The 18,901-nt window shown below is 39.5% G+C and overlaps 1 protein-coding gene across 2 annotated transcripts in view; it reads right to left on the bottom strand.

The window, feature by feature from the left end:
• Window positions 1-18,901, bottom strand: part of LOC133535359 (low-density lipoprotein receptor-related protein 1-like) — a 296,691-nt gene that overhangs the window by 128,423 nt on the left and 149,367 nt on the right. For both annotated transcript variants that reach the window (XM_061875132.1, XM_061875133.1), the window contains exons 7-10: window positions 13,937-14,099; window positions 8,289-8,511; window positions 2,745-2,934; window positions 2,515-2,658 (exon numbers count right to left, since the gene is read on the bottom strand). In XM_061875132.1, the coding sequence (XP_061731116.1) occupies window positions 2,515-2,658; window positions 2,745-2,934; window positions 8,289-8,511; window positions 13,937-14,099 (720 nt within the window). The remainder of the gene's footprint in view (window positions 1-2,514; window positions 2,659-2,744; window positions 2,935-8,288; window positions 8,512-13,936; window positions 14,100-18,901) is intronic.

Raw genomic sequence — 18,901 nt, 5'->3', positions numbered from 1 at the left:
ATATCATCTTAACGCGAAACATGAACGTGAGAATGGCGTCGCTAGCGTGAATGCTTCATGGACAGCAAACAGAGGACAACAAACTATGCTGGCTGAGTTTATCTGCGTTTACAACAGCGAAATTAAATAATGCCTTTTCAAAATGGACAGCCATTTAACATCTGTGAAGACCAAGTGCTGCAAAATGCTTTATATTTCTTTAAACAACTGGTAAACATTGGTACTTTAACTTTTTTTTAAACTAAAGGAGAGTAAATGCAGGCAATGATGTAAAGTTATTCCTGGGTGTGTGTGGAGAGACGGAGCCGACGAGCCGACAGCAGGCTCGGACAAACGATGGTCCGGCCCAAGATGGCGGCGAGAAGGCGGAGCATGCAGCGAAGCAGAGAGGCGGGGCGCACTCGGAGCAACGCTGCAGCCAGCCAAGTCAGGTGCGTAAACTACACACCTGTTCTCAATCCCAGCATCCTCTGCTGCAGCATGAAAGGGGCTAAGGAGGAACACTCGGGGCAGAAGTAGGCGAGAAGACCACGGCGAACGACGAGCACGATCACGACGAGAGAGACCCCGAGCAAGATGAGCCCCCGCAGCAGACGCAGCCACCGGCCACCGAAAGGTGCGCCGCGACAAACAGGAAGAGCCGGCGAGCTAGAAATTGGCGCGACAGACTTCTAGAACAACTTGTTTATTGAAATAATAAACTCGAGTCAATCCTGTTATGATGCGTCCTGTATCGATCGGCACTGCACCCCACACGATCCGGGTTGGAGACCCGTCACAGTGTGTTTACTACATTAATTATTCATGTACTGTACATCTGTACCTAGTTTTCTATATTATTGCAAAGACTTTAAAGAAAGTGTGCATCATTTTCATACTTACTGTCACCACATTTTGAGCAAATAAATGACTTGCAGTTCAGTGAAAACGTTCCTTTATGACATTCCGACTACCAAATTGCATTTATATCCAAAATTGGGGTATTTTCTAAAGCACATTTTATTTATGCAAGCTAATAACCTGTTATTAATCATAATGAATCATAGTTCAAGAGTGTGATTAATCTGATAAAAAAATAATCACTAGACACCCCTAGTTTAAAGGGGAACATTATCAGCAGACCTATGTAAGCGTCAATATATACCTTGATGTTGCAGAAAAAAGACCATATGTTTTTTTAACCGATTTCCGAACTCTAAAAGGGTGAATTTGGCGATTTAAACGCCTTTCAATTGTTCGCTGTCGGAGCGATGACCTTTCACCCGTGACGTCACAACGGGAATCAATCCGTCATTTTCTCAAACACATTACAAACATCAAGTCAAATCAGCTCTGTTATTTTCCGTTTTTTCGACTGTTTTCCGTACCTTGGAGACATCATGCCTCGTCGGTGTGTTGTCGGAGGTGTAACAACACAATCAGGGACGGATTCAAGTTGACTTACAGGGAGTGTGCATCGATTAGCACAGCATGCTAATCGATGCTAACATGCTATTTAGGCTAGCTGTATGTACATATTGCATCCTTATGCCTCATTTGTAGCTATATTTGCATCCAGCCTTTCCCTCCATCCACATTTAATGCCAAACAAACACATAACAATCGACTGACTCAAGTGGCACCAGTGTCAAAAGATGCGAAAGTCCTTCGTTTGTTCTGCACATTTTACCGACGATAGCGATGCTACGACAGAGATGTGTGGATATCTTGCAACACTCAAAGCAGATGCATTTCCAACGATAAAGTCAACGAAATCACAAAAGTGAGTTTTGTTGATGTTTTTGACCTATGTGCTAATCAGAGATATTTGGTCACGGCATGTCTGCCACCTAATCGATGCTAACATGCTATGTAGGCTAGCTGTATATACATTTGTAGCTATATTTGCATCCAGCTTTTCCCTCCACCCACATTTAATGCCAAACAAACACTTACCAATCGACGGATTGAAGTTGCTCCAGTGGTCAAAAGATGCAATCGTTGGTTAGAAGGCGATCGCCGAATAGCTGCAATAGCTATAGCTATAGCTTCAGTTTCTTCTTCAATTTCGTTTTCGCTATCTGCCTCCACACTCCAACCATCTGTTTCAATACATGCGTAATCTGTTGAATCACTTAAACCGCTGAAATCCGAGTCTGAATCCGAGCTAATGTCGCTATATCTTTCTGTAATATCCGCCATGTTTGTTTGTTTTGGCGTCACTATGTGACGTCACAGGAAAATAGACGGGTGGATTTACAGAGCGAAAATCAGGCACTTTAAAGCCTTTTTTCGGGATATTCCATGATGGGTACAATTTTGAAAAATTTTACGAAAAATAAAAAAAGCCACTGGGAACTGATTTTTATTGGTTTTAACCCTTCTGAAATTGTGATAATGTTCCCCTTTAAAGATTTCATTGTGTGTAAAAGTACTTTTTGAGCACATTCAACAATACCGTGATAATAATGATAACAATAACCGTGATTTGAAATGTTTACGTCCCGCGACTCAATTTGAACGATTGCTACTCACTTTTGCAAGACTTGCCGTCATTTCCCAAGCTAAAGCCGGAGCGACAGCGACATGTCCGGGTTTTGTGTCCGTTTCCAAGCAGACAGATGTCTGAGCAGCCTCCCGCTTTTCCAAACTGGTCCACCTCACAAGCGTGGCTTCGGACTGCAAAGGAGTAGATGGGGGATGTCAGACAAAAACCAAATGTGCTATTCGTAGACGTGCTTGTATGTGAGAGAAAAGACACGCACCGGGTGGTTGGCGTCTTTGATGGTAGACATGCAGCGCGCCTCCCTTGTCCACGCGTGTCACCACCTGGTAGTCTGTGCTGTTAAAGCGGTTGATGCGTATCACGCTGGTTTTGGGCTGCATGTTAGCGTTGTCCGAGTTGGTGGCGTACAGGTAGTTTTCGAACACAGTCAGGCCATACAGATGCTCGATCTTTAAGAAGGAAGACAAAATATGTAGAGTAGATGCAATGTGACATTCCCTAAAGATCATAGTATCCAACTAGATTACGTCGATATAATCCACTGTGTTACACAAAGCCACTAGGGGGCACAGCTGTATGAATTCCGGTAAGGGGTGCAGTGATTCATATAAATAGAGTAAATCTGAGTAAATCGAGCTGGCTAGCAGGAGTCATGGCTAATGATAGTATCAAGGAGAAGCCTTTGCCAGAAAGCAGAAAAACATTCTGTTTGGGAAAACTGGACCTTACGGGTGAAATATAGTAGCAGTGGATAGTGGATAACACGAAAGCAGTGTGATGCCATTGTTTACTAGAAGTGGGCAATGAAACTATAAGTGCTTTAATTAACTAGCAAGAAAATAATTCTTCACACTATTCAAACTGGTGTCTTGTACAAACATTTTACTTTAAAAGCGAGGTACATACCGAACCGTGATTATGTTATATTGTGATGTTTTAACAAATGTATTATTGTGGCTGTAGAAACGCACTTCATCACTGGGTGAGTTGTTTATAACAGTGGTCCCCAACCACCGCTCGATTGGTATCCGGCCGCAGAATAATTTTTTATGATTTTTTTTTTATTAAATCAACATAAAAAACACTAGATACACTTATAATTAGTGCACCAACCCAAAAAAACTCCCTTTTTCATGACAAAAACCTCCCTTTTTAATGACCCAAAAAAAAAAAAAAAAAAAAACCCAACTACCCCCCCCCCAGTGCAACATTAAACAGTTTCAAGTCAACTCAGCCTCAGATTAACTTTTCTACCATCCCCCCCCCCAAAAAAAAGCTAACCCCTTTGAAGCGGCATCACCCCCAAGTCAACCTCGCTTTAAGGAAGACAAAGAGGAGCGTGGTGCAAACACCGCATTCAAGCAGCCTCTCCTCGGCCAGCCAGGCAGGGCTACAGCAATAACAAATGTTATGCAACAAATGTTGCACTTTTTATATGTAGAAGAAAAGTTTTGTCATTTTTTTTTTCTGAGCAACAACTGGAGGCAGTTTAATGTTAATTAACGTGGACCCCGACTTAAACAAGTTGAAAAACTTATTGGAGTGTTACCATTTAGTGGTCAATTGTACGGAATATGTACTGTACTGTGCAATCTATTAATAAAAGTCTCAATCAATCAATCAAAAAAAGCACTTTTTTATGTAGAAAGGTTTTGTTAGGAAACCATTCTGAGCCTTATCTTATTTAGTTTTTATTTGTTATGTTGACCACATTAACCCTGGCAATGTACCTTGTGTGTATATGTATGTTATGCCATTGTTTACAAATTTGGTAAATAAATAACCAAAAAAATGTATATTTTGTTTTATCTTCTTACTGTACTGAAAATGAACGGAACCATGACCTCTAAACCGAAGTACGCACCGAACTGAAATTTCTATGTATCGTTACACCCCTAATGGACACACTAATAAACTTAAAAAGGCAGGAATGGAAAGGAAGGACAGTAACTCTAATAGCTTAATGGTTCAAATAATAATGCGTCCACACACACACACGCACATGCATACACGTGTCTGGCTCGGTGAAAGAGACACACAGACTTATTATGTTCCTATCACAGGCAGGAGGGCAGAGTGCTACTATGGTGTTACTGGGAACGTGAAGTCATTATTTTAAGACTTTCAAGAAACACCAATTTTCCGTCTTCTGCAAGTTGACTCGTTCGTAACTAAGAAGCTGCTTTTATTAAATGGCATGATCATTGATTCAATGTTACAGCCATGTGTAATATGGTTATATTCAAAGGGTTTGATTGATTGATTAATTTAGTCGATTATGCGGAAGTGATTGTTGATTGATCATGTCATGAAATGCACTTCCTGGCTTCAACCAGCAGAGGCGCTGTTGATTCAGTCCTGTCAGAGTCGTGCATAAAGGCAGTCAATGATTAGTCAAAAGGCACTCATGTGACTCCAGGGCGCCATGACTGCTTCTAACTTTAAGCTGTTGCTATGTGTCTATGGCGCATCCTCGTTACTTTTTTGACGTGTAAAAATGCCCTGGGGCTGCTCCACCCGTAGAAAATGTCGAAAGCTTTTACATCGCTTTACCCGCCATCCGGAAGTATGGAAAGTGAAGGTTCGCCGTCAACACTGGAGAGCCAGCAACTACGGCAGGGGTGTCAAACTCAAATACAGAGTGGGCCAAAATTTTAAACTGAACAAAGCCGCGGGCCAAGGTTGAACAAATTAACCTTTTAATAGGGACCCAAACAAGTTTTGCATTGAATATTGAACAAGCGAGACTTATATAATTTTATAGTGACATGCAAAATCGAGTTTCAAATAATACTAATAATTTCAAAATAACAATGGCATATCAAATCAAATTGAAATAGAAATTGAATGCCTCTTTTCTATTTGCAGCCTTCTCAGGTAAATATCAAAATAAACAGGCTAATAATACATTTCTATATTTTAGCGCCCAGGAAGAGGTAGTACTGCAAGGGGTTCTGTGTATTTGTTCTGTTGTGTTTATGTTGTGTTACAGTGCGGCTGTTCTCCCGAAATTTGGTTAGCAAGTATGAGTATTAGCGGTGAATGCAGTGTTACAGCGACACCGCCGCTGTATAATACTAGCGGGCCAGCTCTAATGTTAATTTGATATTGCCTCAAGGGCCAAATGAAATTACACGGCGGGCCAAATTTGGCCCGCGGGCCAGAATTTGACACCCATGCACTACGGTGTCTTGTGCGAGGTATACACAGGAACAAATATGTGCGTTTTGTTCAGGAGAGAACACGGCAAAGCTAATACAAATAATGAAAGAAATTAACAATTTAAAGGGATGATTTGGCAAAAACAGACTACCCGTGAATATCAGTAAACTAAAATAATGCTGATGAGAAAGTTGAACACAAATACAAATAGACGGAGTAGACATTGTAAGAGTAAAATCAACCAGATTTGAGGTGTAATAATAGATGATAGTGGATCATAAAGTTTGTCTAAGTCTAAAAGCACAGACATAGCACAGTGATTACAAACAATACATTGGAGGCAGCCACCACAGTTGACATACCTCATTCATACAAAAGTCATAACTTCTCCTTGATTGTTGGTCCAAAGCTAATGAATATTTTGGCAAAAAAATATTTTTTGGGTCGTTCTGTATATTTTTGTAATGTTTCTTGCGCTGTCGGGTGCGCGTTATATAGCCTTCTGGTCACTAAACACTGCATAGTGCATCAAATAAGGCTGCCAAATTCTACTTTGATGAAATAGAAGCATGTTTTTTTTTAACTATGAGCAGGAGTATGTTTACAACTACATGTAGACATATTATTTTGGTTTATTTCGTCAGAAAAACTAACGTCAAAACGAAAGCAATTCCATGCATCTTGTCATTGGTGGCAGTCATGGCGCCTGTTATTTAGTTGGCCATACTCCCTTATTACACGATTCTGAGCGCTGTGTCTGGGACTGTCTATATTTTAGTCTCCTGTTTTTTTTATCTCGAGTCTGTGCTGGTGAATTTGGCTGCCTTTTTAACATTATGGTAAATATGGACTGCAGATGAAAAATAATCTCTGGGCTAAATCTGACTATTTTTTAAAACGCATGTACTATAGCATGTGTGCTATGATATAGCATTGTTATTTAAACTAGTCTTAACTCATTCACAGTCTAAACCAGCCATGGTCAAATTACAGCCTGCAGGTGGCACTTTAAAGTTTTTTAATCCGGCTAACACCCATCCATCCATCCATTTTCTACCGCTTATTCCCTTTGGGGTGGCGGGGGGCGCTGGCGCCTATTTCAGCTACAATCGGGCGGAAGGCAGGGTACAGCCTGGACAAAACACCGCATCTCAGTCCGGATAACACAACTTTTTCAATTTATTTTAATGCAATACTGTATTTTTTCTTATATTAAACCCGAATATGCTGAAAACCGCTTCAATGTTGTTTTCTAACCAGCAAAAGTCTTGAACCAATTACATTTAAAGTGCAAATATTTCCAACTCATTCACTTTAACTTTAACTTTTTATTCATGTATGTATGTAGAAGTGGCTGGTTGTATCCACTGCATTAATGTCTTTAATGTCCTTTGTTTTCTTTGATGTTTCCCTCATGAAGTGAAGTGAAGTGAATTATATTTATATAGCGCTTTTTCTCTAGTGACTCAAAGCGCTTTACATAGTAAAACCCAATATCTAAGTTACATTCAAACCAGTGTGGGTCGCACTGGAAGCAGGTGGGTAAAGTGTCTTGCCCAAGGACACAACGGCAGTGACTAGGTTGGCAGAAGCGGGAATCGAACCTGCAACCCTCAAGTTGCTGATACGGCCACTCTACCAACCGAGCTAAACCGCCCATGTGTACTATGGCTATGAGTTGTTGTTGTTTTTTTCCCATGGCCTCAGTCTGGACTCCCTCTCCAGGGCCCAGGCTTAGACCGATTTTTTTAATTTTATATTAATTTTCTATTTTTTTCTTCCCCCCCACTTGTTTACCTGTATCGCACCTTTTTTGTAAGGGGCGCTGGAAGCCGGCAGACCCGTCAGCCATCCTGTTCTGTCTCCCTGTAATGTTTGTCTGATCTTGAATGGGATTGTGCTGAAAATGTAAATTTTCCTGAAGGAACTCTCCTGACGGAATAAATAAAGTACTATCTAATCTAATCTAAACTATTTTATTGAACCTGATTCATTAGCCAACATGATTATTATGCAATTATTGTTTAATAATGAATCATGAATTTACTGTTAATATGGATACACAATAATTACATATAATTTTTCAATGAAGCATTATTTAGTTATGATTAATAATTACTGTAGCTTGGACTTATTTTTCCATTGAATGGATTTGGGTTCAGGTTTAATGTTATGGAATTGTTCACTATGGTAATATATTTACACTCAAAAGCATGTTTAAAAGTTTTACATTAAATTTTAGTTTTTAGTAATCCATCCCCATTCTGATGTATTTATATGTTTTGTGTCATTTCCTATACAGGTATTAACTATTTTATACACTGGTATATGTGTTTTGTCTGTAAAGAATTCTACAGATAAAATGTATTATTAATAATATTTATGGCTTTGTGCCTGTCTCTGCCCTGAGGCTGCCTGCCGAAATAAAGCCATTACTTCCCACAGATCACTGCGATTGTCAGGCAAATGGCTTTAAGAGGTACCAGACTGATATTCGAAAAGACTGATCAGCTGCTCTGATACAAAAGTGAATGTCCACCATCTTTCTGCTCTCATCCTTTACCCTGAGCGCAGGACTACAGTACGCGTACGTGTCTTGACATTAATAAAGACTTGTGGAGGTGTTCATTGTGTTACTTACCAGAAGGCCTTGAATGATGGTGTGGCGGTTCTTGCCTTCGTAGTCAACGACCTCGATGTAGTCCAGGTAGGCATCGGCCCAGTACACCAGCCTGCTGACAAGATCCAGTGTGATGCCATGGGGGAACACAATCTTACTGTCCACAAGCTTGGTCCGGTTCTGGCCATCCATGTCGCAACGTTCCACCTTGGGGATCTGACCGTAGTCTGTGAAGAACACCTTCCTGAGGAGAGACGGAGAGCAGACTTGAGATCGGCTGACTTCGGAACAGTAGTGATTTTGCACTAAGCTCAGCAGATGATGGGTGGTGGGAACTGTGTTTACTATGTTTACTATGTTTACTTTCTATTACTTTTTTTGGAGTATCGGCACAGTTTGAATACATCCTACAGTTTGGTATAGTTTAACTAGCGATGGACTAAAGTTAAAGTTCCAACGATAGTCACACACACTGGGTGTGGTGAAATGATCTTCTGCATTTGACCCCCTGGGAGGTAAGGGGAGCAGTGAGCAGCAGCGGTGGCCGCGCTCGGGAATCATTTGGTGATTCAACCCCCAATTCCAACCCTTGATGCTGAGTGCCAAGCAGGGAGGTAATGGGTCTCATTTTTATAGTTTTTGGTATGACTCGGCCGGGGTTTCAACTCACGACCTTCCAGTCTCCGGGCGGACACTCTAACCACAAGACCACTAAGCAGGTTGTATATATACAGTGGGGCAAAAATGTATTAAGTCAGCCACCGATTGTGATAGTTCTCCCACTTAAAATGATGACAGAGGTCTGTAATTTTCATCATAGGTACTAAAGATGCGCGGTTTGCGGTCTCATCCGCGGACTCCGCGGCTAAACCCCGGGTCGGGCGCGTGGCATGACGAAAAAATAGATTGAACGGTTGAACCATATGGAAATATTTGATATGCATGGCTCTGGGATCGGTATCCTTTGCCATCCAAAGAGCCATTTAGGACCCATGTCACAAAGCGAAGAAGACAATAAGAGACGCTAATATTCTCTAGAATGACTGCCGGCAGTCACCCAGTTAATAAGTATTAGGGCGTGCTATGAAGCCATTGACTTTGTCGCTGTCTACAGCATGTACGATCTGCTTGTCAGTCCAGCAGCATGAAGTGTGTGGCTTCCGCAGCAACACACACACGACTGCAAGGCATACTGGGTGACACAGAGTACAGTAATGGTTGTAATATAAACAATTTTAACACTCTTAGTAATATGCGCCACGCTGTGAAGCCACACCAAACAAGATTGACAAACACATTTTGGGAGAACATCCTCCCAGTAACACAACATAAACGCAACACCACAAATACCCAGAATCATTTGCATCTATGACAATTTCTGACTATTTTATACACCCCGCCCATTCAAAGAATGAATGGGGCCATGTATCGTGAGATTTTGAGCTAAAACCTCCTTCCATCAGTGAGAGCTTTGAATGGTTGACCAAATACTTATTTTCCATCATAATTTACAAATAAATTCTTTAAAATTCCTACAATGCAAATTCCTGGATTTTTTTTCACATTCTGTCTTTCACAGTTGAAGTGTACCTATGATGAAAATTACAGACCTCTGTCATCATTTTAAGTGGGAGAACTTGCACAATCTGTGGCTGACTAAATACTTTTTTGCCCCACTGTATATATATATATATACATATGTTTGTGTGTGTGTGTGTATATATATTTATATTTACATACAGACTATATCTATTGATATATTTATATACATATTAATAGTCAAGCAAATACTGATAACTTCCTGCTTCTCAAAACTAATTATGGTAACTTATTTATGCGTGTATTTTTTAAAATGTAAATTTAAGTGTAGTTTGTGCACACCTGAAGGTAAGGAAGATTCAAACAAAGGTGAATTTGACAAAGTGTCCCTATAGATTTCCTGACAAAAGCGTGTATGGTAAAATGCTGGTCGTCCAGCGGCATCATTTCCATGATAAAATCACACATCACTTTAGCCTTCAAGTTGTCTCTGACTATTACCATGAATTGATTAACGTGGACCCCGACTTAAACAAGTTGAAAAACTTATTCGGGTGTTACCATTTAGCGGTCAATTGTACGGAATATGTACTGAACTGTGCAATGTACTAATAAAAGTATCAATCAATCAATCAATGACAGACTTGTTGCACTTTTAAAAATGTTGCTGCAATAGGAACAAGCCTTGGGCCTTTCTTTGCAGCTGGCTTTAGGGCAGCTTCTTTAGGAGCTGCGCTATCAAAACACTGGCATAGCTATGCTATTGACACCATGTTTGTTTACAACAGTCCTTTTCAAATGGTGGGGCGGGCCCCCTCTGGGAGGGCGCAATGTGATGCCATACCAGAATACGATGAAACGTATGTAGCACTTGGCTTTACTGTAACCACAGTGGGAGACGAGGAAAGGCCATTGTGTTGTTTCCTTTAATTTTAATGAGCTTGCAATGTTTTGCAGAGGTATAGTTCCAACAGGCTTGCATAGGAGAAAAGGAGCGCTTGATTTGCTCACCCTAACCCACCAACAGCAGAGTATGGGCAATATCTTTTATATCAGTTATTGAAGCTATTTTTTTAATGTAATCGGTTTTATTGTGGAATGTCATAATTCCTCATATCAGCCTAATGATTGGTAGTATTTTATAGTCCATAGTGTTTTTTTGAGTGAGAAAAAAAACACAAAACATTAATTACTACTATTTTGCTACAACACACAATAATAAAATAAATAAAAAAATAACATAACAACAGATAAAACAATTTTAAAATAGTTGAGTTGGGTTGAGTTTTTTGTTGTGCTGATGTGGGATCTGAGCCGAAGATGTGTTTGTGGCTAGTGCAGCCCTTTGAGACACTTGTGATTAAGGGCTATATAAATAACGTTTGATTGATTTAATGATTGATTGATAAAGAGGTATAATCTATATCAGGGGTCACCAACGTGGTGCCCGCGGGCACCAGGTAGCCCGTAAGGACCAGATTAGTCGCCCGCTGGCCTGTTCTAAAAAATAGCTCAAATAGCAGCACTTACCAGTGAGCTGCCGGTATTTTTAAAATTGTATTTATTTACTAGCAAGCTGGTCTCACTTTGCTCGACATTTTTAATTGTAAGAGAGACAAAACTCAAATAGAATTTGAAAATCCAAGAAAATATTTCAAAGACTTGGACTTCACTTGTTTAAATGAATTAATTTATTTTTCTACTTTGTTTCTTATAACTTTCAGAAAGACAATTTTAGAGAAAAAATACAGCCTTAAAAAAGATTTTAGGATTTTCAAACACAAATACCTTTTTACCTTTTAAATTCCTTCCTCTTCTTTCCTGACAATTTAAATCAATGTTCAAGTAAATTAATTTTTTTATTGTAAAGAATAATAAATACATCTTAATTTAATTCCTCATTTTAGCTTCTGTTTTTTCGACGAAGAATATTTGTGAAATATTTCCTCAAACTTATTATGAATAAAATTCAAAAACATTATTCTGGCAAATCTAGGAAATCTTTCAAATCAAATTTAAATCTTATTTCAAAGTCTTTTGAAATTTTTTTTGAAATTTTGTTCTGGAAAATCTAGAAAAAATAATGATTTGTCTTGGTCCAATTTGTTATATATTCTAACAAAATGCAGATTGGATTTAAACCTATTCAAAACATGTCATCAAAATTCAAAAATTAATCTTAATCAGGAAAAATTACTAATGATGTTCCATAAATTATTTTTTTTATTTTTTCAAAAAGATTCGAATTAGGTAGTTTTTCTCTTATTTTTTTCGGTTGAGTTTTGAATTTTAAAGAGTCGAAATTGAAGATAAACTATGTTTCAAAATTTAATTTTCATTTTTTTCCTGTTTTCTCCTCTTTCCTGTTTTCTCCGTCGTTCAATTAGGTTTTTTTTCATCATTTATTCTCTACAAAAAACCTTCCGTAAAAGGAAAAAAAATGTACGACGGAATGACAGACAGAAATACCCATTTTTTTATACAAATAGATTTATTTATTAAAGGGGAACATTATCACCAAACCTACGCAAGCGTTAATATATACCTTGATGTTGCAGAAACAAGACCATGTATTTTTTCAACCGATTTCCGAACTCTAAATGGGTGAATTTTGGCGAATTAAACGCCTTTCTGTTTATCGGTCTTGTAGCGATGACGTCAGAACGTGACGTCACCGAGGTAATACACCCGCCATTTTCATTTTCACATTACAAACACCGGGTCTCAGCTCTGTTATTTTCATTTTTTTCGACTATTTTTTGGAACCTTGCCTCGTAGGTGTGTTGTCGGAGGGTGTAACAACACTAACAGGGAGTGATTCAAGTTGCACCACTGGCAAGAAATCTGCCGCCAGACCCCCATTGAATTTGCCAGAGTGTCTGCACATTTTACCGGCGATGCTAAGACAGAGATGTATGGATAACCTGCAGATGCATTTGCAACGATTAAGTCAACAAAATCACAAAGGTGAGTTTTGTTGATGTTGTTGACTTATGTGCTAATCAGACATATTTGGTAGCAGCATGACTGCCCGCTAATTGATGCTAACATGCTACGCTAATCGATGCTAACATGCTATTTACGCTAGCTGTATGTACATTTGAAACTATATACCCACATTTAATGCGAAACAAACACTTACCAATCGACAGATTTAAGTTGCTCCAGTGTCACAAGATGCGAAAGTCCTGATTGTTTGGTCCCCACATTTTACCGGCGATGCTAATAAGGCAGCCATGCTATGGGCCACTTCATTAGGTACACCCATGCTATGTCCGGATAGCGTCAATAGCTATTCGCTCAATAGCTTCAGTTTCTTCTTCAATTTCGTTTTCGCTATCTGCCTCCATACGCCGACCATCTGTTTCGATACATGCATAATCTGTTGAATCGCTTAAGCCGCTGAAATCCGAGTCTGAATCCGAGCTAATGTCGCTATATCTTGCTGTGGTAACCGCCATGTTGTTTGTATTGGCAGCCCTGTATGACGTCACAGGGAAATGGACAGTCGCATCGCAAATAGGGATATTCCGGGAGGTGTAAAATTTTTTAAAAAATTTCGAAAAATAAAATAAGCCACTGGGAAATTATTTTTATTGTTTTTAAACCTTTTGAAATTGTGATAATGTTCCCCTTTAAAGGTAAATTGAGCAAATTGGCTTTTTCTGGCAATTTATTTAAATGTGTATCAAACGGTAGCCCTTCACATTAATCAGTAACCAAGAAGTAGCTCTTGGTTTCAAAAAGGTTGGTGAACCCTAATTTATATAATACAAACCTTTTTTTTTTCTTTTTTACCTTCCTGAGAGATATCACGAATCAGTAAAGAACAAAACATTTCATTTAGCTTAGCTGATTTTGGTGTTGGAAGAACAACATAAAAGGCGCCATGGAGCAACATGTGCACGCCCTTCTATTTTTCCTCCCATTACACACAGTCGTGTAAACACAGCCACGCTTTCGGTAAATCATTTGGAATTTGCTTTTGTCACGCTGTGGACCACAAAACATCTGCGCTCGTTTAATCATCCAATTCCAATAACATCGACTTTATTTGGCATTTAGAGGAGCAATGCAGGTGAGTAGCTGGCACTGTGCTTGAGTATGAGGAGGGAAGACATGATACTGACCCCATGGTGGGGTCCAGGGCGATGCCTTTGGGGTTGTAAAGCTCCTGGTCCAGAAGGGTAACACATGTCTGTCCATCCTTGTCACACACAAAGATCCTGTCGTCCACGTCATCAACAAAGTAGAAGTTTCCGGTAAGCCAGTCAATGGCCATCTGCTCCACATCTGCACAGAGACAGGGATCATAGGGGGTGGGCGGGAAATTTATTTTAGTCCTTAAATTCTTGCGGACTTGTAAAAGAACTTGAACATGTAATACGCCTAGCGAGATAGTTAAGAGGTTTCACTCATGATCATATGATGAAGTGACATTGAGATTTACTTCATCATATGATTGTGATGAAACATAATGAGCCATCAAATTACCGATGAGCCTGAAGTACCTTTGAGCTTTGAACAAGAGGAGATTTGAGTGAGAGGACGCTTCTATGGCATCACATTCCATGCAGACTTTGGGGAAACAGTAAAAAGCTCAAACAAAGTTCAGGAGTGGTGAGGTAGGAGGAAAAACAAAGACTGCTCTATGCAGACGGTGTGAGCAAGGAAAAAACAGTGGAACAGGTACTTGCAAAATTTCTAAATTTTTCATTCGAATCCTTGTCTTTTCGATAACGAGTTTAAATTGGCTTTATCACACAATATGTTGAATTTGAGCTACAGGATGTGGTATTAATTTACTTGCATTCATCAAGAAAACAAAGGAAAAACTTTCACTTTGATAAAAGTTTTGACTAAAATACTAAACATACTAGGAAAAGTATTGTAAAAAAGTTTTTGATCAGCAGTGCCGATTAATGCCTTTTAATGCAAATCACAAACACCAATAGTCCTCCGGCTGACAAGCTGCTAGTAGCCATTTATGTGTCTCTATAATCAGTGTGGATTTGCTCCCTTAAGTTATTAATAGGCACCTCCCATTTAGCAAAGAAACTGCATTTCTTAGTATCTTAAGTATCATTATCAAGTATCATTATCACTGCAGGTACCATTGGTATCAGGTGATCTCACACATGGATGATAGGAATCGGAAGCTTAAACCCCTGATTTTAATATCCCTAAAAAACTTTTCAAACACTAACATCCACAAAAGGTTCCTTTGATTTTGATCACTTAAGAGTAAATATTCAACCATCCATCTATTTTCTACCGCTTGTCCCTCTCGTGTGCTGGAGCCAACATAATAGTTTTGGGGATTGAAGTATTTTCCCAACATTTGAACATTTGAAAGTTAAATACATCAAATTACGTTGTCTGTTTTAGAGAATATATATATATATATTTTTAATTATTTTTAATTGTCGATAAAATATGTTTGCTGTAATGTGTATAGGAGATTCTGCTTCAGATTCAAACTCTGAAACGAACAAATCAATCGGAATTCGATTAAGTCAAATCCACTTTCTTCAAGTTATATTGGATTTACAATTATACTTTCTGTTTGCAACCTCTAGGCAAATTTGGAGTTTTGCACAACCACAATGGAAGAAAAAATGTGACTTTTTGTTGATTACTTCCTCTTTTACTGCGTGCCTCAACATGTCACAGAAGGCAAATACTTCCCGGCATGATGTACTTTATTTACTGTGATGATGACGTCGTGACTTGTGTTTGTATTTCTTGCACAATCCGGGCTGACTGAAATCGAAACAGCAAACCTCACCTTAGCATCTAACTGCAAAACAGCAGATGCAAGTCAGCTCAAAAAGATCAATGTGTCAATACCAGGGGGAAGTGTTAAGGTCTAAGCCAAGGGTGTCAAACTCATTTTAGATCGGGGGCAACATGGAGAAAAATTTACTCCCAAGTGGGCCGGACTGGTAAAATCCCTGCTGAACACTTAAAAAGAAAGACACCTTCAGATTGTTTTCTGTGTTTAAAAATAGAAGAAGCACATTCTGAAAATGTACAAATCATAATGTTGTTGTTTTTTTACACTTACATGTTGCAGTTGATAGTATTCTACCTTTATTTGTCGTTATTTATATTTTCTGAATAAATAATCAGTCAACTCAACGGTGTTCTTTTTCAATCTATCAAGATAAAAAAATATCAAAATCATATTACAGTATGCCATGTATGTAGTTTGATCATTTACCTCGATTGATGTACTGAAATCATGTGGTTTATTTTGTACATCAGTACCATCATCTACAGCAGGGGTCGCCAACCTTTACCACTCAAAGAGCCATTTTGACCCATTTTACAAAATAAAGAAAACTATGAGAGCCACAACACTCTTTTGAAATTTTAAATGAAATAACACAGTGTACAAAGTTTTTTTTGCTTTGTGCTATGTATTAACCAGGGGTCTCAGACACGCGGCCCGCACCTTAATATGAAAATGTAATATTAGTGCGGCCCGCGAGTTTTATTTGAATACCACTTGACAACATCACACCTCAATTTTTCCGTGAGACTACCTAGTTTCAGAGCAACCTTTCTCTCGACTGTCTGTGGTTTTTACCCAAACAACAATAATAAGGGTGTGCTATGATGACAATGCGTTTAGCGCCCTCCACAACCGTAACAAACAGCTTACCAGCCCATTCACATGTTGGATGAGGCTTCTGCAGACACACATAAGCGACTGCAAGGCATGCTTAATCAACAGCCATACAGGATACACTGAGGGCTGTGATAGAAACAACTTTAACACTCTTACTAATATGTGCCACACTGTGAACCCACACCAAACAAGAATGACAGACACATTTCGGGAGAACATCCGCACTGTAACACATTATAATTGCAACATAACAAATACCCAGAATCCCATGCATCCCTGACTATTCCGGGCTCCATTATACAGCCCTGGTAGCACCAAACCCCGCCCACTTGAACCGACACACGGAGAGAGGGGGAGGGGGGGTGTTAGTGGCGGTGTATAATGGAGCCCGGAGGAGTCAGGGATGCATGGGATTCTGAGTATTTGTTATGTTGCGTTTATAATGTGTTACAGTGCGGATGTTCTCCCGAAATGTGTTTGTCATTCTTGTTTGGTGTGGGTTCACAGTGTGGCGCATATTAGTAAGAGTGCTAAAGTTGTGTATATCACAACCCTCATTGTAACCTGTATGGCTGTTGAACAACTATGCCTTGCAGTCGCTTGTGTGTTGAGTCAGCAGCCGCACACTAGATGTGGCCAACCAGCACTCAGGTAGCATAGTTTTAAAGCGGACGCTACGACATGGTCGAGACGATGTTTAAGGCATTGCCATCACGGCACGACCTCAATATTGTTGGCTGGGTGAAAATCCCAGAGTGTTATCCTGGGGAGATTTCTGGGAGAAGCAGTGAAATTTGGAAGACCTCCCGGTAAAATGGGGGTGGTCGGCAAGTATGGAGCTGAGCCACATCAGAGTGATCCAAGAACCGCATGCGGCCCCGGAGCCACGGGTTACCAACCCCTGATCTACAGAGATACAAAGAATTGTTATTGCAACATCCAGTAGACACATGTAGAAGAGCTGTTTCTTTCATTCAAAAATTTCAGGTTAATTTGTATACTGAGCAAACTCTTCCCGTGGGCCGGATAAAACCTGTTCGCGGGCCTGATCCGGCCTGCGGGCCGTACATTTGACACCCCTGGTCTAAGGAGTTCACGCATCACTGGATGCAAACCTCAGCGTTGGACCATGTACAACAAGCTTTCCAATCAGTTGTATTTTTGCAGATTGCAGCGAATGTGGCTGATGCAACTCGCAGGCTGAACAATGGCTCCATGCTATTGCAGGAGCTGTCATGTGTCAGCACTGTGGAACAATGCAAACACCAGGAGGACCAAGATCTGCCTGCAAGCTGGTTAGAGTGGATGCAAGCCACATACGACGTCAGCATGAATCAAGGAAGAAAAATCAGCTTCGGAAGCGGATGCAAATATGCAACAATGGCGACAATAATTGGGGTCCAATCCTGCTCATTTCAGGGTCTTTTCAATTGATATTGGAGTTTTTTTTCCACAAACCACAAGTTGTGTATATAATAAATCAAAATTTTTTCCCCTTTTGGCTGACACATTTGGATTCCACAACCTTCTCCCTGATCACGCCTACTTTGTTACGATTGGCCAGGGGTCAAGGGATGCCCCCCTCAACTGGTTATCAGCAAAGAGTATAAAAGAGTGGAGGAATATTTGAGAATACGGCGTTGAACTGTGCTTTGTTTACAAATGGGGGTGTCGCAATACAACTTTTTTTTCAAACTTTTACTCTACTTATTTTGTGGTGTGCAATGTTAAAAAATGCTTGATCGAGTGAAATTACTCAAACAGAACAATGGTAGGTATGTAAAAGACTAATCTATTTATTAATAACCGTCTTGAATGGACTTGTACAGTCTTTAAATTGAAGTGGAGTAGTAATTGATTTTTGGCGGTAATTCATTAATTTAAACAAAGCAAATTGAATGGTGGGGACACGTTTGCCTCTGGATACTATAAAAAAAAATTCTACTTTGGAGACTTTGTATGTGTAAGTAATATGCGACCATAATCATTTGATACTTGATTACATTGACAAATGTTGTGTTTAAAGGTGCCATATGTAATAATTTCATGTCAAGTCATCATTAAATGGCCCTGATGTGTCAAAAGGCATTAATAAAGCATTTTCTTTTCGAATACCTTTCTAACTGATAACGGTAGTTCAGCCGTGATATGCTCGTTTCAAAATTAGATTTACAGCACCGAAATATTGTTATTGTTTTCATTTCGATGCCCAATTTGACCAAATGAAACGTCAGTGAGTGTGTCACATCCAGGTTTCCAGTTACACATCGCACTCTTTGTCGAGCTACTGCCACTGGTAAAGTTACTAAACATGTCAGACCTTAGTAAATTTAAAGGGGGCCTTACGATTCTCAACTTATTCATGACAAAGCCAGGAACAAAACAAGGATTTGCATTGCGGATGCCTTTGAAAGATGGAGACGATTGAAGGCGGAGAAGATTTTTTCATCTGACACCAAAC

Source organism: Nerophis ophidion, linkage group LG16 (genome assembly GCF_033978795.1).
Source record: "Nerophis ophidion isolate RoL-2023_Sa linkage group LG16, RoL_Noph_v1.0, whole genome shotgun sequence".
NCBI classification, from domain to species: domain Eukaryota; kingdom Metazoa; phylum Chordata; class Actinopteri; order Syngnathiformes; family Syngnathidae; genus Nerophis; species Nerophis ophidion.
This window is presented reverse-complemented; position numbering and strand designations above follow the sequence as displayed.